This window comes from Strix uralensis, chromosome 4 (genome assembly GCF_047716275.1).
Source record: "Strix uralensis isolate ZFMK-TIS-50842 chromosome 4, bStrUra1, whole genome shotgun sequence".
NCBI classification, from domain to species: domain Eukaryota; kingdom Metazoa; phylum Chordata; class Aves; order Strigiformes; family Strigidae; genus Strix; species Strix uralensis.
This window is the reverse complement of record NC_133975.1, coordinates 104,741,601-104,767,473: the sequence shown is the minus strand read 5'-3', so window position 1 is coordinate 104,767,473 and position 25,873 is coordinate 104,741,601. Positions and strand designations below refer to the sequence as shown.

Sequence of the window (25,873 nt, the reverse complement as noted above, 5' to 3'; positions counted from 1 at the left end):
GATCAGAAGCAAAATACTTTGCTAGCAAAATTGAACATTATTTATTGGTTCTGTTTTATCCACCTTACACTAAATCAAACTGAACTTCCCATTTCAGTAACCCTGCAAACATACCTGCATTTTAGTAAGCAAAATTCATGTTGTATTTTTTAATAGCTTTATTAGAAAACCAGACGATTTTTGTTCACTACACAAATCTTACATATAAGCCTAAAGCATAGTGTAACTTATAGTTAGGAAACCATAAAAAGTTCATTTCTGAAGGGTATGCACAGTCTAGTCAACATGCTAAACCACTCCACCTCCTACACAAGGTGGCAACCTATTCAGAACACATGGCAGGAACAGTGATCTAAAATTCTAAAAAAGGGCAAACCAAAATTTGTCTAAAGAGCAAAGAAGTTCTAACACCATAATTACTGATGAAATGGAGCACTTCAAATACTCCATTGCTGATAGCTGAATTCAGAGTCTCACATTTGAGTTCCTCCTTTCAGAACTGAAAGCAAACTTCCCAATAACAAACAAGAGCCTCTGTAATCAAAATAGCTGAGAGTTTTCAAAATTTTCAGGACTTCCCCACTCCCCCCTCAAATGAGCAGAGAAGAAAACACTTAATATTTAAAATTAGTTTTTGGAGTTTCTCTGGATCTCCAAATATAAGAAGTAGTTAATTATGTCCTAATAAACAAGTGTTTTCACTGCAGAACTCCAAAAGTTTCTTCCAACAACCTTAAAATAAGAATAGTGCAAATACTATGCTAAGGGGATGAGTTTAAGCATTTTAATATCAACTGCTTTCTCCAGCACATTAAGGATTTATAAGCCACCAGAATTACTAAGGGATGCCAAGTACAGAAATTAATAACACTTTTCACATACAGTCCATCCAAGTTGTGAGCCACACTACAGACAAAAAGACACATAAGCTGCCTTAGGAGGTAGCCAACTTGTGCTGGCTGGTAGCCAGAAGGGCATTGGTGGTGACTGCACTGCAGAACACATATATGCTGCATTTAGAGCACCAGTAGTTCTGGAAGAGCTTTTCAGCTTTGATGCAGCACTCCACAAATGCACCAAACAGGTTTAAATCTGGCAGGGCCCCACAGTAAAGAGGCCAGGCCGTATCAGGCAGGCCTTGTGCTGAGCAAGGCTGTGAGCTCTACACAGCCTGGGCTGCCTTCAGCAGAAGCAGCCTGGGCACCTCTGCACTGATCTTCCACATCATCATTCTACTGCAGAGTCCCAAGATCTCTTCACTTGCTGCTGAAAAGCAGACTTTTCAGAATAAAAGGGCAGAAGAGATAGCAGGGTTTTTATTAAGCCATAGCAAAATAGCAAAACAGCAGTGAAACAACTCCTGGAGAGACAGACTGCCTATCCATCTGGTATAAACCTCTAACCAAAATCTGTCTAGCTAAAGTAGCAGTACTCTTTAGTGCACAGAATTCTTAAAAGGTAAGTTTTAACAGATAGCAGCTGTTTAAACAGCTGTTTTAAAAGATAACTTAAAGATATTTACTTAAGCCTGTATAATAAAGTTATATTAAATATATACATGCATGGATTAAAATCCACTCAAAGTCTAATACTATAACCGAAAAAAGGCTGATTCACAGCTGGAAATAGCTTGAACTACCGCAGCAACTGTCAACCCCAACTTAGCTTCCACCTTCTAAAACTATGCGGCAGAGAGATGGGAAGGCACCCCCTGAGCCGCAGTAGGGACCGGCTATCTTGCTTATGGCCCGACGTCCTCGTTTTCACGGAAAAGGGAAAAACCGGTGAAGGCACAGCCTTAGATGCGTGCCCGGCCCCTGCCCTTCCCCCTGTGTATCCAGGGCCGGCCACGGCCAAGGGCTAGGCACCGGGCGGGGCGAGTCCCGTCCCGGTGACGCGGACAGCCGGGGCTCGCCCAGGAGCCCCCAAACTCCGCTCCCCGGGAGCCAGAGCGGCGCGGCCAAGCAGCCCCTCGGCAGACCGCAGGCCCGCGCTGCCGGAGGACGGTCCGTTCCCCGAGGTCGGTAGGGCCCGAGTGCCCGCCCTCCCCACCGCAGCACCGCCGTGGCCGGGCCGCGGGCCCCCGCCTCACTCCGAGAAGCCGCCGTCAGCCGCGGTCTCACTTCGCGGCAGCCGCCCGGGCACTCACCGTGAGCGCGGCGCGGGGCCTGCGGGCGGAGCCCAGCCCAGCCCGCCGCGGCGAGGCCGCCCAGCGCTCCGCAGCTGCCGTTGGCAACCGCGAGACAGCACCGGCCGCCACTACCCGCCGACCAAAGAAACGTCACCACTCGCCCTCACCCCGCAGGCCCCGGCCCGCTTCCGCTACCGGGGCGCGCTCGCTCGCTGCCTCGTTAAGGTGGCCGCGGGAAGACAGCCCGCCCGCGCCCGGCGGAGCCGCCCGGCACCGCCGCGAACTGCGCCGCGCCGGCTTAAGGGCAGGCGGCGGGGCCGCAGGCGGGGAAAAGGCAGGGCTTCCCCACGGACGTGCGCACCGACGCGGGAGGCGGGCCCGGGTGCGGTGCCAGCAGCCGGCCCAGCAGGCTGAGCATGCGCGGAGAGAGGGCTCGGGATGGCCTGGCCGCGCATGCGTAAAGCCCCCTCGGGGCCATGGCGCCCTCCCGCATGCGCACCAGCGGCGAGGTGTGCGCAGACGCGCGCGGGGGGCGGGGCTTTCCCCTGGCACCCCGCGCCCGGGGCACGTGCGGGTGGTGGCGGGCGGTCCGCGCAGGCGCGGCGTCAGGCCCCGCCCCGGCAGGCGGCGGCGCCCCCCGCGGCGGCGCGATGGAGCTGGAGGCGGCGCGGCGCGCGGTGCTGGCCGCCGTGCGGGGCACGTGCGCTGCCGACCTGCCCCGCCTGCTGCACTGGATGCGTAACACCAGTAAGCGCAGCCTGGCCCGGCCTGGCCCGGGCGCTGCGCTCCGGGTGGCGCCGCCGCTGCCCGGCAGCTGGCGGGGCCCCGCGGGCAGGTCCCGATCGCGGGGGGAGGCCCGGTGGGCGTAGCGGGCCTGAACCGTGCCCCGCCGGGGTGAAGCGCTGCCGGCGCTGCGGCCTGGCTACCCCGTTCCGTAACGGTGCTGGCACCGAGCGGGCGTGTCCCGTCCCCCCCGCACACCCCTCCCGGTGCCGGGCCGACGGGCGGTCTGCGGCCGAGGGGTGGTGGTGCGGCAGCCGCGGGAGGGGAAGGTGAGGGTGTCCCTCCACCGCGGGGCCGTGCGCCGAGCGCGTGCCCTCCGTAACGGCCGCCGGGCTGAGGGGAGCCGTGCCCGGGCCGGGGTGGTGGGGCCCGTCTAGGCGGGTACCGGCCGGTGGAACCCCCGCCCCAGGCCGTCCCGTTATGGAGCCGCCTGGCCGGGAGCGGGGCCGGCGGCACAGCCGGCGTGGGTGCGGGGCGCGGGGAGGCCCGAAGGCGCGGTGTAGGCAGCCCGTCGGGCGCCCCCGCCCTCTCCGGCCCCGAGCAGGGGTTGCTGTGCCTGAAGCTGTCGGCCGGCCCCGGCCCGCGTCCCGCGGTCACCGCAGTCAGCGGGCTGGCGCGGCGGTCGGAGCTGGGGTCGCGAGTGCCGAGGCAGGGCCACAGGCTCGGGGTGGTTCTGCCGGCTGTGCTGCAGGGACGGGCGCTCCCGGCAGAAGAGCGGGGCAGGCAGCGGGGGTGGGAATCTCTTAAACTACCGCGTGAAACGTCAGAGGTCATACGGAGGTACTCTGCTCCTGGCATAGCTACAGGTTTTTAGACATTAGATTTGTTCAGCTTCACACGTGTTCACAGCAGCCTTTCAAAAGATTGAAAATAGCGGTTTGAGCTAATTTGCAAATGCTGCTTTCCCCACTTAATGTCATAGGTTAACGTAGTTTTCTGTTTACTTTCTTGTTTGTGCCTCAGTATAATTTCACAGTGCACAAGCTGTTAATTTGCAACTGAACAAGAAGATGGCATGGAACACCTGAATATAGGCAGTGCGCTAAAGCCGTATGCACATAGCGCCGTGTTGAATAAACTGACTAAACGCTGCTTAGTCTGTGGGTATATTTGTATTTTGCCATTGCCCGTAAGAATCTCCAAGGCCTCCCGAACCCCATGATCCAGTCTGAAGCAGACAATAAGCATGCGTCCTGTTTATTAATCATTGCCTGTAGGGATGGTAAACCTACTTCCTGGTGATCATTCCTTGGGTGGGAAAAAAATTGTCATACAACAGATTACTCCTCTAAGGCGTGCCCTGCTGTGCTAGGAGTACTCTTCTTGTTCAGGCCCTTTGTTCTAGGATGGAACAAGGATGGAAACATCTTCCTAAGCAAACGCATGGGGACTGTTGTACAAAGGCTGGCTATGACACCTAGTTGTCCAGCTGTCCAGGTTCTTAGAACGCAAACTCAGTGTTGCCCTGTGGTTTGCAGCTCCCACGGCCACTTGGGTTGAGAGAGGCAGGAGAGATCCTTCCCTGGCATCGTGGGCTCTCCGCTGGCATCGCAGGAGAGGAACCAGCTGGGAGGGCAGGGTTCAACCTCCTCAGGCAGTATGCAGCCCTCCCGCCCCAGCAGGTTCTTTCCTAGATGTTTCAGAGCATCTGCGAGTCAGCCTTTGCCAGTAGCGCAGAGATGGGACACCTCAAGGCTTGAAGGCTGACGATCGATGGATGTAGTTAGTGTTAATTGTAACTAAACACTGTGTTCTGTCTGTGTGTGTATGTACGCGTATATATGTACACATGTATATGTCTACACATATGTATGTATAGGCATAATGGTAGAGCAATCTGCTATAAGCAATATTTCATCACTTTTTGAGTCCTTGTCTGGATGCAGTAGCATGCTCTGCTTGCTAAATGGTGACTGCGTTACTGTAAATAATCTTGTTAGAAGTGGTTTTCTTCCATCCAATATGCTCTAATTTAAAAATCTCATTGAATTTCATATGCAATCATTCATACTGCTTTTTCACTTAATGTAAATCATTACAGCTCCCTCTACACTATATGAGTTTGTGTGGTGTGCATATATGGCTTTCTCAGCTTACTGACTCCGTTATAAATACAGTAAAGCACAGGGGGAACTTGTGAAACTTGAAAATGCTGAACTGTTTCAGTTAGGAAACATACTTACTGTTTTCTCCACTTTGATTCTATGATTGTGCTTTACCTCTACCATAGGAATTTTTAGCCAATGGCATAGTTTTTGTAGACTTGCAAAAATCCTTAGCCAATGAATAACTTTTAAAATTTTGCCTTTTATGCTACAGCTTCCAAAAATTCTCACAAATAGATAGTTTCTGTGAGAAACGAGTATGCTATGGTTCCTAGCCTTTATTAGACTATGATCTCTCGAATGTTTTTTATGAATTTTACTGATGTAGAGCCGTGCCTAGGTCTTTTAGTGAAAGGAAATCTATGTTCTTGCTTCATATTTACTCTTTGTAATTAAGATACAAGCTAAAGTGTAGATCAGCTTCCAAATTCTGAACTACTTTGTGCTTGGTACATCTGAGCAATCTGTGTCCTTCTATTTTTATATTGTTTGCATCAATGCTGACTGCTGCTGCCTCACTATGTACATCATCTTAAAACTAACATAATTAGTTTTGTAGTTGCCATTCAATGGCTTTTTAGCTCATAAACTGCAAATGAAAGGACAGAGTAGACAGGATACATAAGGCAATCAGGATCAAGCAGTTGAAGTAAATAATATAATTTCATCTCTGTATTCTCCTTGACAGGCCATCTTCGGAATCTTTTTTGTTTTAGGATTCTTATAGTCACTATCCATGATACTTCATTGTCTCTGTTTACAGCCTTATGCTCTGATAATAATGTATACTAATTTTCTCTTTTTCAGAAGAAAAAATGATTATTAGTGTACTGGCTGGATGCAATTAATTTAATTTCTGAGAAATGAAGTTGTACTTTGGACATCTGCATCTTTGGCATTTCTTTACATTTTGTGATTGTATTTTGCCAAGTGCCAATGCAGTATAAAGTTATAGGTAACCCTGTTTGTTCCCAGATGTGTCATTTGGGAAATGTGTGACTTAGTCTAATTTTATTTCCCGGATTGCCACATTTGTGAGGAAATTTAGAGCCTACAGAATTTGATCTTGTGCTACTGCTTGTAGAAGTTACCAGTGTCTGAATCTGTTGATTATGATATTTTAAGTTAAAGTATTAATGTTTGCCCAATTTTTGTGCTATCTTGAGGCGCTGCAGACTCCCCCTCTAACATTTGTAGGTATATGGTAGGGGAGAGGGAATCAGAAAGCTTTGTGCCTATCTGTAAGAACAGATGGTTTCGTTGTTATCCAATTAAGATATGTTTCATTACCTCTTTGGGCCATTAACCTGTTCATGTTTTTCTACTCTGCTTTTTCTGAATGGCTGTGTCCTTCTGGTTTATCTACAGTTTTCCTTTTCTTCATCCTGAGTACAGGACTGGAGTAAAAGAGATACCTCTCTCTCTTATTGGTTTTATTTTCCTGCAGCATTGAACAGTAAGTAAGCAGAGGCATTCGTCCAGCACGTCACATTCCTTTATTGTTTTTGCAGTTTCCCCAGAGCTGCAAATATTTTGGGTGATGTCCCAAACACAGCACTCTTGATGATACTTCTCTTAGTATTGTTCCTCTGAGCTGCTTCTGTGGCTGCATCCTGACAGTAACTTTTACAGTGTTTTTTTTTTTTCCCCTCAGAATTATTGTGTTTGAGTAATTATACTGCCCATTGTAACACCTAGATAGTGCTGTAATAATTAATACTGGTTGGACAGAGGATAGTGAGGAACTAGTACTGAGGTTTCTGGTGCTGTACCCTGAATACAACTAGGGAATTTGGGTTGTCTCTGTGCAGAGAGAAAACAGTTTTATGGGAGATGCTAAAAATTTACCAGATCTCTCTACCACACCGAAATAAAAGCCTAGTCTTTGGCAGTACAGATGTAGGAAAGAAAAAACCTCTCATGAACAAAAGAAAAAAAGTTGTAGGGATGAGGGGGGATAATCTACATGAAAAAACTGTAAGCAAACAAGGATGGGACAAATGGAAACAAAAATGGCATTCTCGCAGACAAGTTGTTTTTCTGTGGTGTGTGGGTTTCCCCCCCACCTCCTACTGCCATCCTATTCCTGTTTCTGTCAAGATGTTGAGCTTATAGTTTTACTTCCAGCTGAGGAGGACTGGGCATGATTCCAGTGTTAGCTATAGTCAGGCTTTTTTCCTCCCTCATGCCTCTCTCTCAAGTGAAGTGTACATGCAGCCTTAGAGTAAAGCCCTGCATAAAGTGTTTGCCCTTTAGGATTAGTGTTGTCGCAAAGACAGCCTTATTTATTAATTTAACTTAGTTGGTGTTTTCTGACTCTCATGCTGTATGCATGGAATATTATTGAGAAACTTTTCCATTGAAGAGCCAAGTTACTTTATAGTAAAGCAAGTTATCTTAAAGACTCTTATGTATGTGGAACTGAGAGAACATTGAACAGGTTCTCACTCTAATGATCTCTGACTAATCTTCCTTAGTAATTACGGGAATTTAAGTGTACGCAGGACGCTATTCATTTTCATCTTTGTACAAATACAGAATAAAATAACCAGTCATATTTTTTTTTTGGTATTGCGAATGTTAGAAATTCCAAATCTTTACGTATGATGGAGAAAGACATTACTGTTTTAAAGCAGCTGCTTAGCAACACTGCTTTGCTGTTTAGCAAGCAGCCAGCTCTTCCCACACGCTGCAGTGAAATGTACGTCATTTCACGGTGACTTGCATTCCAGCTTTTCTTTTGACTTAGTGTTAGATCTCAAAGAAAATGAAATAATAAGAGTTGGAAAGAATAACAGGAATCTTTGGTGTCTTAACTGAACTTTTTTATAATAGGATGATTAATGCTTTAATATCCTTCTGCAATAACCACGTTCCAGAAGTTCTGGCTAAGAAAACTTGGGTGAAGCCCAAGAGCTAATTCAAACCACTTGGGGAAACCCCCCTGAATATCCCCCTCAGCTGGGTCTCAGCATTTGATGTGTAGCTTCTATATAAATGTGTGCATGGTCATATTACTTTTCACTCCTCCACTGCCCAAACTCTTAAGAATTTTCAGTAGCAGGAGAGGTTGCATTTGATAAGAATCGGTGCTGGAGAAGATAAGCAGAATTGGTTAAGCTATCTGTATACGTGAACAGAGATACAAGAATCAGAGCAAGTAAATACAAGAATCCTAATTTCAAGTTTGAGATTGAAGTCACTAAACCACTCTACTTACTGACAACTACTGAACACTTTTGTTGTACTTGGAGTTTTAATGCAGATTACAAAAGCCTATCTTTCAGTTCATGTCAGTGAAGCACAGATAAGGTAATAAAAAGACCCTTTATGGTTTTTCATGTACTGTACATGTGGAGCCTAAAATAGATTAAAAGGTATTTTTTTTAGCAGGGTTAAAACTGGCTGTTCTAATACTAGCTTTTAAATTTTTTTCTGTCATGTAACAGTAAAATAAAACAATCTTACAAACTTTTTCAATTCTATGCATTTAATTAGAAACATTTAAATATAAAGCTAAGATTTCAAGGTGATGTACTGGTCTGAATTGCCGATTGTTCATACAGTGATGTATTACTCAAAACAATCATTGAATAATAAACCATTGCAAATCCTCTAAGTTAAGGATAAACAACATATAATTGAGTATTTATTATTTTTTTTCTCGTGGATTCACTTGTACTGGGAGCAAACCAGCTTTTTAAGAGGCTGACGTAGGATTAAGTCTTGTGACTTTAAAGTTGAGGGCAGTCAGAGCTGTTCAGGCTTTTACCAGGCAGTAAGGGACGAGTATCTGACAAAATTAACTTAACCAGACCATAGTGGACGTGCTGCTGTAGTACAGTTTTCTGCATATGAGAAGAAACTTCTCATCATACTCTATTGAACAGACCAAGTTTGTCCAGCTTTTTCTGTTACGTACTTTATGATCTAGCCATTATTGTGTTCCCAGACCTGCTAGGTAAAATTATCAGATTATGATTTTCACAAGACAAGAATAGGAAGTTGCGTAAGAAAAAACTTGACTCTTTACAGGAAATGGTCTTCAGTGTTTCCTTTCAGTACTGTTGTCCTTGCAGGTGGAACAGTGGAAGGAGTCTGTTTAATAAGAATGAAAGCATGGGTTTCTGCAGTTTAACAAGTATAGCATGTAATTTTTGTGTGTGTGTGAAAAAGCAATTTGCTACAAATCTTCATATCCAAATTGGTAGGAGTGATTTATGCAAGTAAAATATCCTTTCAGAAAGATCAGAGTAGTGTTGCAGAGCCACATTAGCTGGAATGTATTTCTTTGTTAAAATTATGCCATACCAAAAATCTTTTCTACTACTCTGTTGTTTGGTAAACTAAACCGGGATGTTACCTGTAATTTGATGAATTGCCAACTTTGGGAATTGACATTAATTTTCTTTGTTGTGACAAATGGCACTGCTGCGAGAGAGGTCTGAAGAATACTAAGTACTTCTAAGTTGTTAGTCACTGAAACTTAATAATGGTATGGAAAACTAGTGACTGTAAAATAGGTATGTGACTTACCTTGTTTAAAATTTAACTTTGAAGCTTCTTTCAATCTATGAATGTAAAAGACCTAAAGAACTAATAAAATAAGCTCTGGTTATATTCCTATTGGAAAAAGCTGATTACTTTCTACCAATAGCTAAGTATGCTTAGGGATAGAAATAGTATTTAGAGTTTCTGAAAAAGTTGGTACACTGAAGTCAAAGATCTCTTCTCACATTATTTAGCCAAAAAAGGAGATGGTAAGGTTTTAGAGATGTGAGACATCCTCCTTGACCTGTTCAGTGTCATTAAAACACAGTGAATGATTATATTAACCTTGTATTAAGTAACATGGATGTTAATACTTGCTTTTTACTTCTGTGAGTCTGAATATGAATCTAGAAGACCATAAGGTGCTTGCTCTTATGGTTGCCTTTGCTAAATCCTCTTCTTTCCACGTGACATGTAATCTTCTGTTGTCATTTGGAAGTCATACATTGCTTGTCTTCAATCATGTATTTCACAGTGCCAGGATGTTTAGATGTTGGTATAGCGGTGCTGTCTCTCTGGTGTGAGGCTTTGTGATGTTTTCTTAGCTTGTGTTATATTTGCTGTAGAAAGGCTGAGCAGTACCAAGGTGTTAATTAGTCTTTTTGCAATGTGTTAGTTAAATTTTATAAATGCATGTTGAGTAGATCCAGTGGAACCGGTTTTTGAAGTAAAATACAAACACTATGCACTCAGACTTCCTCCATAAACAAATGACTGTGATTCATCTTACAGTATTTCATGAACTGTACAGTTCTTTCCTGGTTAGTTGTCTGTTCAATGAACACAGGGGTTGGCTTGCACACTCTTCATTTCATATATATAACAGGCACTAAAATGATACCAAAAATAGTTTTCTATTTTTGTTTCTTCTTTGAAGATCCCTTGTAAGGTGATACTGAGATTCTCAAGAGCGAACAATTTGTTAAAACACAAGGGTGGAGCTGATAAAACTGTACTGGCAGAGGCAGAAATGCATATTTTCATATTTGGCACCTGTGTTCTGTACTTGATGGCAATCTATAAATATTTACATACTGCAAAAGAAAATGAGTTATTGTGGTAGCTGTTGCTGTTTCTTGCTTTGACAGGAATGAGGCAACTCTCCGCCTCTTGAGTTCAGTCACAGACTATGCATGCAAGCACAGAGCGTTGCATGCGCAGCTTCTCCTGAAGCTGCCATTTTGTCATCTCGGAAGGAGTGTCTTCAAACCTCCTCTGTTTTTTGTTCCTGCATGCTTATGCTTTACAGTACTAACTGTTAGTTGGGAAGGAGCATTTCCATTCATCATTTATTTTTCAGTATAGTTTTTCAGCAGTTTTTAGTTTGAGCTGCATATGTGTTGTAAGATTTTCCTTTAGGACCTGTTTCATACAGAGCATTCACAAGAACTCTTGTGTGTCATACTTTGTTTCATAAGATGAGCCCCATGTAAGAGGGCATCATGTAAGATGGTCAGTGTTGTGACAAGTATTGTTCAAATGGAACTGAAGGCAGGGAAGGAGTTCTGGATTTGAGGAAGATGGGTGTGCTACCTGTCTCCCACTGAAAGTCTCTCTTTCTCTACTGTAGAGCTGAGACACTGAATAGCCTAGAGAGCGGTCCACTGCTAGTGTTGGCCAGAAAAGGTCACCCAGGCCATGAGGGAGCAGATCCTATTGATGCACCAGCTCTGGGAGAAAGGGAGCTGAAGTTCTGCATTTGCAGCATGATGGGGCTGGCCTGGTGGTCTATGAACACTTCCTGCATTTCATTAAACGCTATATATGAATTTGATACTCTTAACAGGCAGTATAACAGCTGGATGAGCTCTCTTGCATAGTAATAGTATTGTTTTAAAGCATGTGCCAGATGTAGGGGCTTATTGCCCACAGGCACTGGTCTGTACAGCTGCGAATATCAGCTTTCTACTCTCTATCATTCTGTCTGTAGCACGATTTTTCTCCGTCTTGCTTTCTGAGATGTTATCCACCTCAGCAAACTCTGGCTCCTTTGCACTCTGAGGGCCTGTTGTGGTGCTGATGGTCCCAGTTAAGCAACAGTTAAATCTCTCCACCTTCCTTTCCTATAATCTCTTCTGTGCTGTGTCACATCCATAGAAATCTTCCCTGAGCTGATGAGAAAAATCAGTCACTGCTTCTGGGATGTTCATAACAAATCTGCAAGTTGTTGGATGGACCGTGAGGTTAGCAGGAAATGGGTGCTCATTAGAGGTTTCAAATTGAAATGCTGACAAGCTGGAGCTGCTGCATTGCACCTGTTGTGTTGTTCGTGCTGCTGCTGTTGCAGCTGCTGGCTCTGTCCATCCTGTGTTCCTCAATGCAAAGTCTGCATCTTATTAGGAGCTGAGATTCTGGAAAACTTGACTGTGAGCTCTTTGGAATGGCAAATTGTCTTCCTGTTGTATAACAACTACCAGTGGTATTGTGCCTATCAGGGCCTTGGAGCATTACTGCTATACATTTAATAAATAATAAACCAAATACACGTTAAGGGAATCCAGATGATTTAAAGTTTCTGCTGCTTACTATGGGGGATTCAGGATTATCTGTTGGAGTCAGTTTTGGGATGTGTTGAAAGAACCATTTACGTTTACACTCTAAAAAGAGAGTGTCGCACTAATGAATGAGGGTTTCTTTGATCATACTGTTCTCACTACAGTGCTTAAACAAAAGGATTTCAGAAGCATTTCATAGTTAAAAGTTTAGCTGGTCTCTGTTTCTTATACTAGCCTTAAATTTTCCCACTGTTTCTAGCGTTGCCTGTGTTCCACAGGAAAGATTAAGTATATTAGCATGGAGAAACTTATAGCATGTTTTATAGGTTTATTTTGAACCTGCTTGCCATCAAGATTGTCTATACTAATGTTCCCACCTGGGACAGCAATGCTAACAAATATTAACTTTTTTTAAACACTTCTAAAAGCTGTCAGGTCTTCTTTTGGTGAGTGATACACAATATGTAAAAACCACACTCCCTGTCCAACATGGTGGCAGTCTAAATAGAACAAGAAACAAACCAGAAGTGGTGGGGAAGAGAGGACAAACGTGTGTTTTTAGACAAGAATCAGTAGATGCGTTGGGTATATTTTTCAGGATTGGGTTGGTGGTTGCTTTTTGATGTGTGGTTTTTGTTTCTTTTGTGGGTACGTAGTTTTGACCCGAGATGTGCCTTTGTTTAGAACCAGTTCAGTGTCCTCAGAGCAGTGAGATGTCCAGACAAAAAGGAATTTCATCTAGTCCTTATTTTGAGAAAAACGTAACGGAAAAGGAACCAGAGTACAGACATACAGCAGGATCCCATGCTGAACATCAGTTAGGAACATCAGACTCTAACATAAAACTAGGCTGTGTAAGCAGGATATTGACTGTCAGATGTGAAAAGTCTGGTTAGTGCAAATAAACCTTTAGCTGAAGTGATGTGTCTAGTTCTCAATACTGCAAGTTATAAAGGATGAGAGAGTCCAGAAGATCCAAAGGGGAGTGATGAGAATGATCAGATTCCTGGAAAAAAATGTAGGAAAGGGCTGGATAAGTGGATCTTGTTTCTTCTAGAAAAGATGACTGATGGGACATATGATACGTCTTCAAAGAAGTAAAAAGTAGCTATATACAGGAGAGGAACAAACTTTTCTGTTTCCATTGTGAGAGGGACAGAGGGTACTGAGTTTAAATTGTGGCAGAGGAAATCTAGATCGGTTAAGAAAAGTATTCCTTTCTAATAGTAGGTGTAGACAAGCACTGGAATAGAGTGCTAAGGGAGGTTGTAGACTCTCCAGCATTATCAATCTTTTTTAAAAGAATACATTGAAGAAGTAGTGACACTTATTATTGATTCCGCATTGGAAGAAGAAAGTACTGGTGACTTCCCAAGGTTCCCTCTTGATCTTTTTTCTAGGTGTCTTAAAAAAAACATTAAAGTAATGCAGGGGTATCCTGGGAAAATAGCAAGAATTTACAGAGTGACTTTGCAAAAATGTACTGTTTCACATCCATTCCTATTTTCTTTCACATTTGAAATATTTTGATAGTTTAAGTCATGTAAAATGTATTGTAAGTTGAACTGTTGAACCATGCATTATCCCTGATTTTTTTGTAACCACTTTATTAGAAAGACGGTATGTATAAAAAGAAACTTGTATAAAAAAAAAAAAAGCCTGCATTCAGGCAAGTATGAGTTTTGTAATTTCTCCAATAGTTCAAAAACATCTTTGATGTTTTTATATCTTAAGCTGAAACAGTATCACTTTGGTGGCAGCCCAGACCATCATATGTGAGTTATAAGTTTATAAATATGAAAATAATTTTAGATTTCAAAAAAGCGCTGTGTTTATTTTAAGTGGCAAAGTTGTTACAATCCAAATCTGTCATTGGCTGGAAAAGCTAACAAAGGCTGAAAAATGCATTTCAAATAAAAGCCTTATCCATCTGGTATTGTTTATGTCTTGCAACTGTATTGTACTGGTCATCACTTAGTCCACATGATCTACATATGATTGTTGAGGGGTTTTTGTTTGTCTTGATTTATAGATGACTTTGATGAGCTTGTGGTGAGTAACAATGATGTTGTGCTCAAAAATATCGCTGAAGATTTGCGGAATCGTTTACCCATCGAGGCAATGTTTAATTCAGAACATCAAGCTGTTCAGAAAGTAAGCTACTTCTTATGGTCTTCTTTTGCTGAACCTCATAATTTATTTGGGGACTGTGGTGATCTCAGTTTTAGCAGTAGTTTGTAATAGAGGATGAGCACTGGATTGAGGTATAGGAAATCTCGGTTTGGTTCCTAGGTGTGTTGCTGCATGATTGTGTGACTCCAGGAAAGTTGCTTCATAGGTCTTAATACTTTGATCATAAGTTACTTGGCATAGCTTTCATTCTGTGTGGTATGGCACCTGTCACAGTGATTCTTTAGTGCTAGCTCCATAATAGACTCTAACAGCCCCCTTAAAGAAAACAGAAATACAGGGCCAGTGTTTCGTTGTTGCCATAATGTGGGCAGCCCAGAAATGATTTCCAGCTCTTTTCAGATTCTGATGGCTTGGAAAGAGGTGGGCTGTGAGTCCTGTGGGAGGGGAGAGCACCTTTTCTACTTGAGCTGTCAGTATAGGTGGAAAGTTAACGCATTTCCCAGAAGAGTGGTGTGTGGCTCTTAAATGGGAAAAGTGGATTGGCCACATGCAGTGAGCCTGGGAGAGGGAGGAAAGAGGAGTAGGAGGATGAAGATTATACTCCTTGAAATGATGAGAATGCAAGCATCCCAACTGGTATGCTTTTGATTGAAAACGACACCTGTGTTAATAATCAGGGGTGTTTCTAGATTGAGGCATAAGGCATGAAGATGAAGATATTCAGATAGTTGAAGCTGAGAAGCAAAACTGCCCTTTTTCCTAAATTTAAGTTACATTCTCCTCATTAAAGTGGAAGGGAAAAAGCTTCCTTTACCTTGTACCTCTTCTGTAGCCAAGCAAGCACTAAGGAGACAAAATTTGCAGCAGGTCTCCTACTCAGCAATCAAAACCAGCTTGCTTTCCTTTGTCAACTTCCACTTACTGGTTATTTCAGTGGAATTTGATGATGCAGATTACATGCAGGATTTCTGTGGTTTACTTTTGATTTGTAACTTTTGAATAGGGAAGAACTTGGATCTCAGGGATTTTGGGAAAGGTAGGATGGTGGGACAATTAACTGTATAACAATGTAAGTGAAATTAGGAGACTTGGTTATGCCTTTCTTAGGTTTTGTTCCTCTTCTCAGATACACCAGCATCCACTGCCCATGATTCATGTTGATGCATTCCTTTATGATGATGATTTTGTTGATTCATTGTGTGAGGAGGGGAAAATGAGTAGGAGCTACTGCACAGAGTGTGGCTCATACAAGACTGCATCTTTAGGTAAGTGCTCTTTTGGGAACATGAGAAACAAATTCAGTTTAACTAAACTGGTTTGTGCAGTGACTCAGCTGGACAACACAACATCCAGCTGATGGAGGAATTAGTCCAGACTGGTGCGGTACACAGGCCAGAATTATTTCCCATAACCAGTGGAAGGAGACTCCTACACACGTAAGTCGAATTAATTTGCAGTGTATGAGTGACACTAGTTGCCCACAAAAACTGGGCACGGAAGAGGCAGGGCTATGTACCACTGAAAAGGAAGATGCAAGAGGAAGACAATACTGTAGGAGTCCATGCAGTAGCCTCAGTCTCCTCTTGCTTGCTGAAAAGCAGTAGAAAGCACCATCTAGCTTAAAGCTTATGTGTAGTGTGATACAGATCAGTGCTGTTGCCAGTATGGCGCAGGCATTGAAGGAGAAATGGTTTATATGGAGTACATTCTATGCCTTAAAACCTTGGAGTTGAAATTCAAGTTATTAATATGTCTGCCCATAAAAAGATTTGCATGAATTGTGTTAAGCCTTAGGTACCATGTTTCCTTTTTCACTTAAACAATTCCAAGTTACTTTGTTTTATATTCTTTAATATATGTCAGAAAAAGGTTATTCAGTTTCATGAAGGATTTCAAAATTCTCCATGTAAGGGAAGGAATCCCCAGACTCGGGACAGACTGCTTGGTAGGCTACCTTCAGTCTGCAAATCCTGGTTTTCCAGGGCCCCCAACACTAGTTCAGGCAGGAAGCCATATAGGTTTTCAGTGATGATAACTCTTCAGATTAATATTTCATTGGTTAATAACACAGTAGTTAGTACTGCCCACCCAACACCTTTGTTTTGTTCTTATTTCCCAGAGTTTATTTCGCATTCCTTTTCCCTCATGGAACTGAAGTTTCTTTATCAACATGTACTGCCTGACCTGACAGGAAAGGTAGTGGTTGACGTTGGCTCCAGGCTTGGTGCAGTGCTATTTGCGGTAACTTCCAGCACAGGAATTCATATTTTATTACTGTGACAAACATTTTCCCTTTTTCCTGACTGCCTACTCTCGTTACTCCATCTTGGACAGGTCATTCTGAGAGGCACCTCTGATCTGACTCTCTGAACAGTATAAGGTGCTGTTTACTAGAAATTTCAGTTCTTGTTCTGTTCCTCACAAGAGGGAATTCAAATGATCTTGCTTATGGAGAGGAAAAGTCTGTTGTCCAACAGAGTAGCATATTGCTGTCACACATGCTGCTCTTTTCCTAGTTCCTGCTCTGTCTCTCCTTCATAAGTTTGTCCTCTCTGTCTTGACCATGTCTATATATAGATTAGTTATGTTAAATTCTTTTATGAAGCTGACAAACTGTTAAATTATACAAAGGAAGACTTTGATATGAATTTGTCTCCAAAAACATATTGTCCTGCTCTGCGTTTTTAAATGCACATAAAATACTTCATCGAGAAACTTGAGTGCAATTTTGATTGCTTTTGGCATGACTGGTGCAACATATGGCCAACAGCAATGCAAAACACACATTACGACTTTCTTACAAAAGTCAATGGCTGTTTAGGGCTCAATCTTGGAAACACTTGAGCATGTAATTTTACTCATCTGAATAATCTAATTTTGGGACTACTCAAATGAGGAAAGTTACTCCCCTTTGTAACTATTTGCAGCATTGGGTCCTTAAATGGTAACACTTCTGCTAGCCTGAATTTGTTTTGAAGTACTTAAATGCTTGTATTGTTATAGTGGGAAGATGGTCTCAAATAAAGCAGGGGAAACATTTTTAAAAAAAGAGTTCTCCTTTTTAATCACATTCTTGGCTTGTATTGGAGGAGGGGTGACTTCACCTTCACAGGTTGCTTTTCTGCTCTCTGAGTTGAACGGTTTCAGAAAACATTAATAGTTAGATTGTAGTACATAGATATCTCAGATATTCTGTATCTTTAGCATTGTTTGCCTTTGCCATTGTTGGCAAAGTGTTATTATGGTGTTCAGTGGAGACAATGGCACTTAATGCAATAGCTTCATTAGGGCCCTGTAGACTCTAGTATTTGTATTTTTTTTTTCTATGACATCTCCAACAACTTTCCAAAATCTCAGTCCAAACTGAACCATTATTTTGGGCTTATTATTGGGGGATAATTTATCTTTTCTCATATGTACCTCTATGAAGCACCTGAAAATGGCAGTAATACAACACTTAAAGGTGCTGACAAAGACTCTGTACCAAAATATCCCATTGGTACATTGCTGTCCATTTTCACTCACTTTGACTATGTGTATGTCGTGGGTTTTTTTTATTTCACTTGCTATTTTCTTCTTCCATTCTCCCAAGAAACAAAAATGTGCAGAGTCTTTTCCTTTCACACTATTTTTGTAACTTGGTTTGTACTGCTTTTTTCCTTCTTAGACCATTTCCCATCTGTTTTGCAATTGAAGTGAAGTTGGAGCTTTCCTTTTTATTTTGACGTGTCATTTTGGATCTCTTATTAAAACTCGTGAGACGTAAGTGGGAATTGCCAAATCAGGGACTTAGCTCTGAAAAACATGTCACATCCACTAAAAGACATTTCTCAACTTGCTGCTTAAAAATGCTTTCTTAATCTTAACCTGTGTTCTACTTTTTCCATTTTAATTGAAATTTCTGAACTCGTTTTAAAGGCATCACAGTTACTAAATTTCCTTTTCCTAACATAGGGTTATCTTTATAGCTCAGCAGCCCAACTGTGTGGAGTAGAAATGAATGCAGACTTTTGCCAGTTGCAAGAAGCAATGATTACAAAATACCTGTTCATTGACAGAATAAAGGTAACTAAATATACGGTTTAGTGTATGTATTTTTAACCACTGTGTACTAAGTATCCTGTTTATGTGAGTGGCTGGTAAATGAGCATTCTGAGAGGAAGTTTTTCCTTTTGCTTGTTTTGGTCCTAAACAAAGGCTTTGCATTAGATAAAAAATCTCATAGCAGAGAGAAGGAGGGAAATTATCAAAATATGAGAACATGTTGAGTCGCTTAGCCTTTTTCCTGAATGGGCTTACCTACTGGCTCACACAAAACAGATACAACTTAGCTGTTTCTCCCAGTGAAATCAATGACATTACTGCCACAGTGTTTCTGTCATGAATAACAAAACTAAATGTCTGTGTTTCATTAGGTTAGCAGAAAGCTGTTAGTAGGATTTGCAGATTTGCATCTAAGAACACCTAAAGGACTTATGACTACTGGTATTTCCTTTCTTGGAATGTTAGTGCATGTGTACCTTGCACAAACAAAATTGGTTTCAAACAATATGATATCATTATGAGAACCATTTCCCTAGTACCATTATGGAAATAACTCCATTACGATTTTAATGAGAAAATCTTTTTTTTTTTTTCTCCTCTCTGGGGAATACCAGTTATTTTGTTACCAGCAAAAGTTCGTAAGTAGAATATTCTGGGTAGAATACTGGCTTTAATCCTGTGTTGTATGTATGTGCTCTTGAATGGAGTCACACAAATAGCTGGGTGTAGTAATTTCTTGGGAATTAAAGTAACCAATTTTAAACTGGAAAGAAATAATAAACATAAAATATTTAACACAGGGTAAGCAGTATCTTTGGATTGCCCAATTCAGTTCCAGTTGCTGCCAGTTTATCCATAACCTTTGGTTTTTGCATGTTTTGTGTTCATAATACCTTACTGTGATGAGACTGAAAGGGCAATTAGGAAATCTGTTAATTCAGTGGAGCTGGAGATCTATATGCATACTTTTCAGCCTTGTATATTCTATATTATAAGCCTTTTTGTTTTTCCTTCACACCTTGGAATTCTGCTGAAGTATTCATTTCAGAGCATAAAGATAAGAATACATTTTCAAAGCAGTGCCTGAGGACTTAGCTATTTGAGTCTCATTAGATGCTGATTTAGTCATGTGACTCCTATTATCACACTTTGAACATTTCAGTCTTAGATTTTTATTTCACCCCCAAATGAATCCTCTCTAGAGGTACACACCAGCTTGAAAAATAGTCAGAATCCAGTTGATTTATGACATAAATTTGAAAAATTTTTAAGAGACCCTTCTTAAATAACAATTGTTTTTTCAGGATATTCTGAATTTTTATTACAGCATGTTCCCAAAGGACAGCAGAGTAGAATGGTATCTTCAGTGGCTAAATCTCTGAGTGAACCTTGTGTTTCTTTGGTCAACATTTGGTTTATTAAAGTACATAGAAAGTTGCTCAGCATCTTTTGCCATTTGAGCAAACACTTAGATACTGGGAGGAAAGTAAACAGTTCAACAGATCTAAGGAAACTTGAGACCTCAATTCAGAAATTGCCTGTAATCATGAAAGTCTTGGTGTGTATTCCATTGGGCAACAAGGCAGTTCTAAAATCAGTTGCTACCTCCTCTGTTGCACCAGTACACAGCCAAGTGGGTCAGGGAACTGATCCTGAAAAAGAACCCAGAAAAAAAAGCAGTGTTTTGGTTGGAGCAATACCTGGGTCTGGCTCATGGTGCAGCCACACATGCTTATGTGGCCCCACAATCCCCAATAGGTATGAGGATGTGTTTGGGAAAAATGGGGTGCTTGGGTCACTTTAGTCAGCATGGTTGCCTACTCTGTAAATGCAGACTAATTTTAAGTTAAGGTGTAAGTATTATTCAAGTGAAGGAAACATCAACACATGTCCAGTTTCCCAAGTAGTTTTAGCGTCTTTCTGAATTGAGGCTTAAAATATTAGGACTGCCATCGGTAGGGCATTAAGAAAATTCAGTGCTGATCATGACTTCTTGTGCTGCAAGAAGTCCACTGGTGGAACAGTCCACCAGTCACTTGTGTTTGGATTAAAGGACTGCTGCTCAGGTTTTTTGTACAGAAATCCTGTGGTTTTGTTATTTTTGCCCCTTGAAAATAAGACAGTAAAGTAAAATGTCTCCTTAGCCTTAGAAATAGAGATCGAAATCCCACTTAAGTCTAGGTCGGTCTGGGTTCTGATACATGAGTTTTGGCAGGTCTAGCTTGAGGCATTTTTTGCCCCTAGCTGTTTATCCTGCCCCACTGCAGGAGGCTGTTGCCTGTGTAACAGGGCAGCAGTCAAGCCTGTATCCATAATATCTCTACCACCCCAGTTTATGGCCTTTCATTTTAATCTACAGTTAGCAGTGGCATTATGCAGAGAACATGAATGGACAGCCAGGACTGCTGATGGTGGTCTGTCTTCTTTCTGCTGCCTGAATGCTTAAACTACTTCTTAATCAGCTCTTGTACTGCTGTAGTTTGCAGTGCACTGTTTTAAGATAAACTGTCGCCAATCTTAATTGTCCTAAAAAGCTCTAACATTCACAATCTAGTGGATAAATAGTTCAGATGTCCACACACTAGAGGTGAAAGTAGACAGTTGACCAGTCATTCTGACAACTAAACTGTCCCTATTTCTCAATGAGATAGAACCTTCAAACACTAACCTGCCAGTTCTGGGTAAGGTACAAGAACACAGTTGCTTCCTTCCCACTCACTACAGGCAGTGGTGAACAGCTTGGCATGGTGATTTGTTTTAGGAGATATAGCTGTTTGTTTTACTGATAGCTCTCAAAGATGGAATGCTGTGATGCCTGATTTTTTATGAACAGTAGAGTCTTGTTTCATTAATTACTGATATTGAAGTATTTGGCTATAATTGCAATTGCTATAATCCATTCTGATAGCATGAACCAGTCATAAACTGTGGCAGTTCATCATCTTTTCTGCACTTGAACCCTTACAAGTTGCAGGGCTGGTTCCTCTCAATCAGAACAGCATGCTTTGCATGTTCGTTATGAGGAGGAATACATAATTTACCCTCCCATCAAGTATTGATACATTGCTAAGTGGGCAAAACATTTTTCAGCAGGTAAGTGTTTTTAATCTTCTATACTAACATTCAGCTTTCCTGTCAGAATTAAGAATTCCTTTTTACATGTGTCCAATATTGGAAGGATTTGACAAAATGTGAAATGTTGAACACATCAGGTTAGTATATTCCCAGCACAACCTAGTAATAGGTCACATAGGAAAGAAAAGTTGTCCAGATTTTCTGTCCATTTTTAACATATGGGGATGCACTTTCCAAAAAATTTGTGGAATGCAAGTAATACTCAGATTGATTTTCTCTTCCTTATTCCTTCGAAAGATATTCCAATTTATGTTTCTCCTCACATTTGGGATGTGATGCATTTCTCCATGTTTAAGAGAAAATCAAACACATCTTGTCAGAGTGTTAATGAACATCCATGTTCTCCTGTCACTATAATCTCACCTGTTTGAAAATGATGTGATGTGCTAATATCCTTTTTGGTAGGTGAAGGTAGATGAAATCAGACCAGCTCCTGTGCTGACTGGGGAGGTAGTTGTTTAGTAACATAAAGCACTTGCTGTCCTCTGGTGCCACTGAGCATCCTGCCTTTCCAGAATTCCCAGTTCCAATATATGTCCTGAGAATTCAGCTGTCAAAAGTGGGTTTGTAGTGTCTTTTCTAGCTGTAATCCTTTAGTAACTCACTGAGCCTGTGAGATGCATTTTAATATCCTCAAAAAAGCTTTAGCTAGCTTAGTTCCTTTCCTGAAAACAGTGAGCATTTGTGATAAAATAGGTAAGTGAAATGGAACAGCCATCTCTTTTGTAGTGCACAATGTGCTAGACCAAAAGTCAGATGTAGTTTATTTCACTTAATGTAATGCATCAAGTATTTTAATTAGAGGAGATAAATCTGATTTTTAATTTTTCATTTTTTAAAAGCTTATTCTGGTTATTTACTTCAGTTTTATCTACTATGAAGCCAGTGAAATACCATTTTTTGTGACTGGTTCAAAATGGTGGTAGCATGTGCTCTATTAGGTTGACAGACTTCATGGGTACTCAAAGGCTGTATTTGTCTCTTAATTTATGCCTCGTAAAATTTTTCAGGTGGTTCACGCAGACATCTGTACTCAGGCTTCACTTCTTCAGAAGGCTGATGTTGTTGTAATGAATAATGTCTTTGAATATTTTCTTGACAGACAGGAACAGGCCAGGTAAGCTATGTGTCCAAACAAGTTATCTATTTCTTTGGCAAGGTGTGTGTAACCTTGTGAGTTATGGTAAACCTTAAGGTTGTGCTTTTTGAAGTCACATACATAAATTACATAAGGAAATTGTTTTAAACTGCCTACACTTGATTGTTATACCTACCTTCTAAGGTGTTAAGACAGTTGTTTATTGCAAAACCCCCTAAACACTGCTGCCTTGTTTACCCAAACCTTGCACTGATCTGTTAAAATAGTATCTTACTGTTAAAGGATCTGAAATTACTCTATCAGCATAAAGCTTAATCTTCAGAAAGAAAACAGATCAGTGACTTGTGGATGTCAGAGCTTTAATACAGATGCACTGTAAAACATGGTTATTAATGGTGTTTCTAATATATCTTCGTAAGGATGTGGTAGCAAACAAATGCATGGCTAAGGTTCTTCTCTTTCAGGTACAAGACACTCACAAGATCAGCTTTTGCTAATCCAACAGTATCAGTTTAAAATGTAAATAACTTTACCGTCCAAAGATACTGTGCCTTTAGAATGGGCAGTCAAAAAGAAAGGATGCCTGTGTCTCTGCCATCCCAGCCAACAGTCTGGCATTCGCTAGCAGCTTCAGCTAAGGCTTGTCCTGCTGCCCTTGATACCAGTGGTGATGTTAACCAGAGAGGCACAGAGTGGATGAGTGAAAGGTAGTGGGTGTTTCAGATTGCCAGAAGATTTGTTTCCAGGCACATGACCGAGAATTCATTTGATTCTTCAAGAACTCAGGGATAGTGGTTTAATGTTGCATTAGTACCATGAAGACAAATGACGTTTGAAGAATGCTGGAAATTAGTTCTTTTTAGTCTGAATTGCCGTGCTGTGAGAAATGATCTGACTTGCAAAATCAGAAAAAAGGAATGCTGGGGGCTATATTTAAATACTCCAATTGCTAATGTCTTAAGAGAAGTTTTTTGTCACGACTGCAAACTATGTATGTAAAGAGCAGCTTGTTGTTAAGCTTAATAAAGCAGTGCGCTCAAGATACTGGATTTTCTTCAAAACCAAAAATTCAAAGGGACCAAATATCAGTGTTTAATTCTAGTCCACAGTGAAGGTGCTGACAGTACAAAATGACATGCATGTATGTATCAGAGTTAAAAAGTTACAAAATGTAACATTATAAGACCATGTATTCCCTCTGTTTTTTATACAAAACTTGATTTTGTTAATACAAAGATACTTGCTTAGGTAATAATAGTGGCTGATAAGCATGTATAGCAGGTCTTTAAGCTTATTCTACATCTGGCCACTAAACTGTAAAAGTGTTAGATTCATTTTATATCAAATATGGGTTTTTTACTAAAACTTGGTGAACTACTTTTCAATATGTTTCAGAGCTTGGGAATTTATTGCTTGTAATGTAAGGAAAAGAGGGTCCTTGTTAGTGACGGTTCCGAGCCTTAAAGAATCACTTTCGAAGCTCCAGGTAAGTTCCCTCAGCCAGTTTTAGCCAACACATTTTGTCACTTTCTATGAAAGTGGCAGTTCTGTAGTTGAGGTTAGCTGCTTGCCAGTATTGCTGTGAGGAAAGATATGTAATTCTCTGCATAGATTAAAAGATGTAGGACTATGGATTCTATTTCCGGGTTGACCACCAACACATCTTCCTGTACTTTGATTTATTTATTTCCACCTGTAAAATGGAAATCCCTGCCTATATCAATAGGTTGAGTGAATCATTGTATTATCATGTGTATTGTTAACAATACCTTAGCTGTGAGGTTAAACCCCGCCCCCAAAATGTTAGCAAAGCCATATTATGATGTAAGTTTTGTGATAATCATACCCACTTCCATCAAACTTCTTCCAAGTATAGGGGTAGAACCTCAAAGTACAGATGTATTTATAAACTTCTAGAGGCAAAACCTTTAAATGTTTTCTCCATTTAGCTCTACATTTGCACATTGCCTTGAAACATGACAAACTGTTTTAAGCCAGTGGGAGAAAGTGACATATTAAAGAAGGACCATCCCTGAGGGTAGTCTGTCTTCTAACCTGCTGTCAGCATAGAACGTGACTCAAAATATGCCAGTATGAGCTCTTAGAAGTACAGATTAGGAAGAGATATGGTCTCCCAGCTAGCCAAGTGATTACCATCAGGTGTCTTGGATCAGTGACGTAGCTTTAAATTGCAGTTGGAAACACACACGACAACAGTGCAACTTACGTTGAACGCCCTGCATGGCTGCTCCTGTTCCCTGAGTAGTAACCACTTCTGATGGACCAACCTCTGCTCTCTGTCCATTCTGCCATAGGTCATTGGTGGATTACAGTTGTTATGTGTATGATGCCTAGACAAATTATGTGGTCTGACTTTAGTAAGGAAACAAAATGCTGATCATACATGACAAGGTTATTTATAAAGTGTCTTGCTCACCACAGTAGTCTGCTTTAGAGAAATTGAATCACTTGTTGCCTGTATGCTGATGGGTGAAATAGATCCTCAGCTGCAGGAACAGCAATGGTGTCATTTGACCTTTTCTTGGAGCAGGCAGTAGTTACACAGCAGCTGAGAAGCCCTTTGTAGCCTTAATACAATACTCCCTGGGTGTAGAACAAGAAAGTACCTGTGATTCTTCCATGGTACAGTTAGCAAATGCATACAGAGAAACAGCTGTAACATGCTAGCAAAATGTCTAGACTGTTGACTGATATACTTTTAAAAAGTTATCTTTATTCTCTCCTATTTAAGTTAAATGGCATTTCCAGAAATGAATTTATCATTGCTGCATAATTTAGAATGACTAATCTCTCTTGTTATGTCTTGCCTTCTTAATGTTGTACTGACCTTGAAAATCCTGCTACATTTCTCAACATTGTGTTGATTTAAGGATCTGTTTTCATTGTTTCAGACAGATATACAGCTCAGCCAATGGGTCGAAGAGATGCAGCTAAACTATGATGTGTATATGGAAAAGGATGTTGACAGAGAAGCACTTGAACAAATACATTTATACAAGATTCTTTAGTACCTGGAAAAATGTACTAGTATCCTTGTAATATCATATATTTTGGATCTAAAATGAATTTGGATTGATTTGTGTGAATAAATCAGGTCAGAATTCTTATTGTGATTAATCTGAGTCATGTCTATGGTTTGTAATGAAAAAGAGTCTTTTGAAACACCATTTTCTTGTGGAGGCATTCTGTCTCAACAGAGTATACTGACTTTTAACTAGGAGATATCCTTATGGTTTAGTTTTAGCAGAAATGTTAGAAAGCATGGCTACATGCTGATGCTAAAAGAATTTTTGCTTACTAGCATTGTGCACTGCTAATGTTTGCTAAATATATCAAACTGAAGAACAGCGAATTATTATTAATGTGAATGATAAGA

The 25,873-nt window shown here is 41.2% G+C and overlaps 2 protein-coding genes across 4 annotated transcripts in view; one reads left to right on the top strand and one right to left on the bottom strand.

The window, feature by feature from the left end:
• The window catches only part of LOC141943288 (signal recognition particle subunit SRP54), a 35,434-nt gene extending 33,018 nt beyond the window's left edge, over positions 1 to 2,416 (bottom strand). For both annotated transcript variants that reach the window (XM_074868291.1, XM_074868288.1), the window contains exon 1: positions 2,150 to 2,416. The gene's annotated coding sequence lies outside the window, so the exon portion shown is untranslated. The remainder of the gene's footprint in view (positions 1 to 2,149) is intronic.
• A 346-nt stretch (positions 2,417 to 2,762) lies between these two features.
• LOC141943286 (uncharacterized) lies at positions 2,763 to 25,614 on the top strand. Of its 2 annotated transcripts, none has more exons than XM_074868281.1 (8): positions 2,763 to 2,878; positions 14,098 to 14,219; positions 15,325 to 15,463; positions 16,318 to 16,394; positions 18,153 to 18,263; positions 22,388 to 22,494; positions 23,872 to 23,962; positions 25,389 to 25,614. In XM_074868281.1, exons 1-8 carry the CDS (start codon positions 2,782 to 2,784, stop codon positions 25,503 to 25,505), a joined length of 861 nt encoding a protein of 286 aa, XP_074724382.1. In that variant the 5' UTR covers positions 2,763 to 2,781; the 3' UTR covers positions 25,506 to 25,614. The 2 variants fall into 2 exon arrangements, with proteins under 2 accessions (XP_074724382.1, XP_074724381.1); XM_074868280.1 differs by having other exon boundaries at positions 16,318 to 16,439.
• The last annotated feature ends 259 nt before the right edge of the window (positions 25,615 to 25,873 follow it).

Coding starts and splice junctions, on each gene's coding strand:
- LOC141943286 (XM_074868280.1), top strand. CDS start 2,782: ATGGAGCTGGAGGCGGCGCGGCGCGCGGTGCTGGCCGCCGTGCGGGGC. Junction 16,440..18,152: donor TTGGTGCAGTGCTATTTGCG/GTAACTTCCAGC, acceptor TTCCTAACATAG/GGTTATCTTTATAGCTCAGC. Junction 18,264..22,387: donor TGTTCATTGACAGAATAAAG/GTAACTAAATAT, acceptor AAAATTTTTCAG/GTGGTTCACGCAGACATCTG.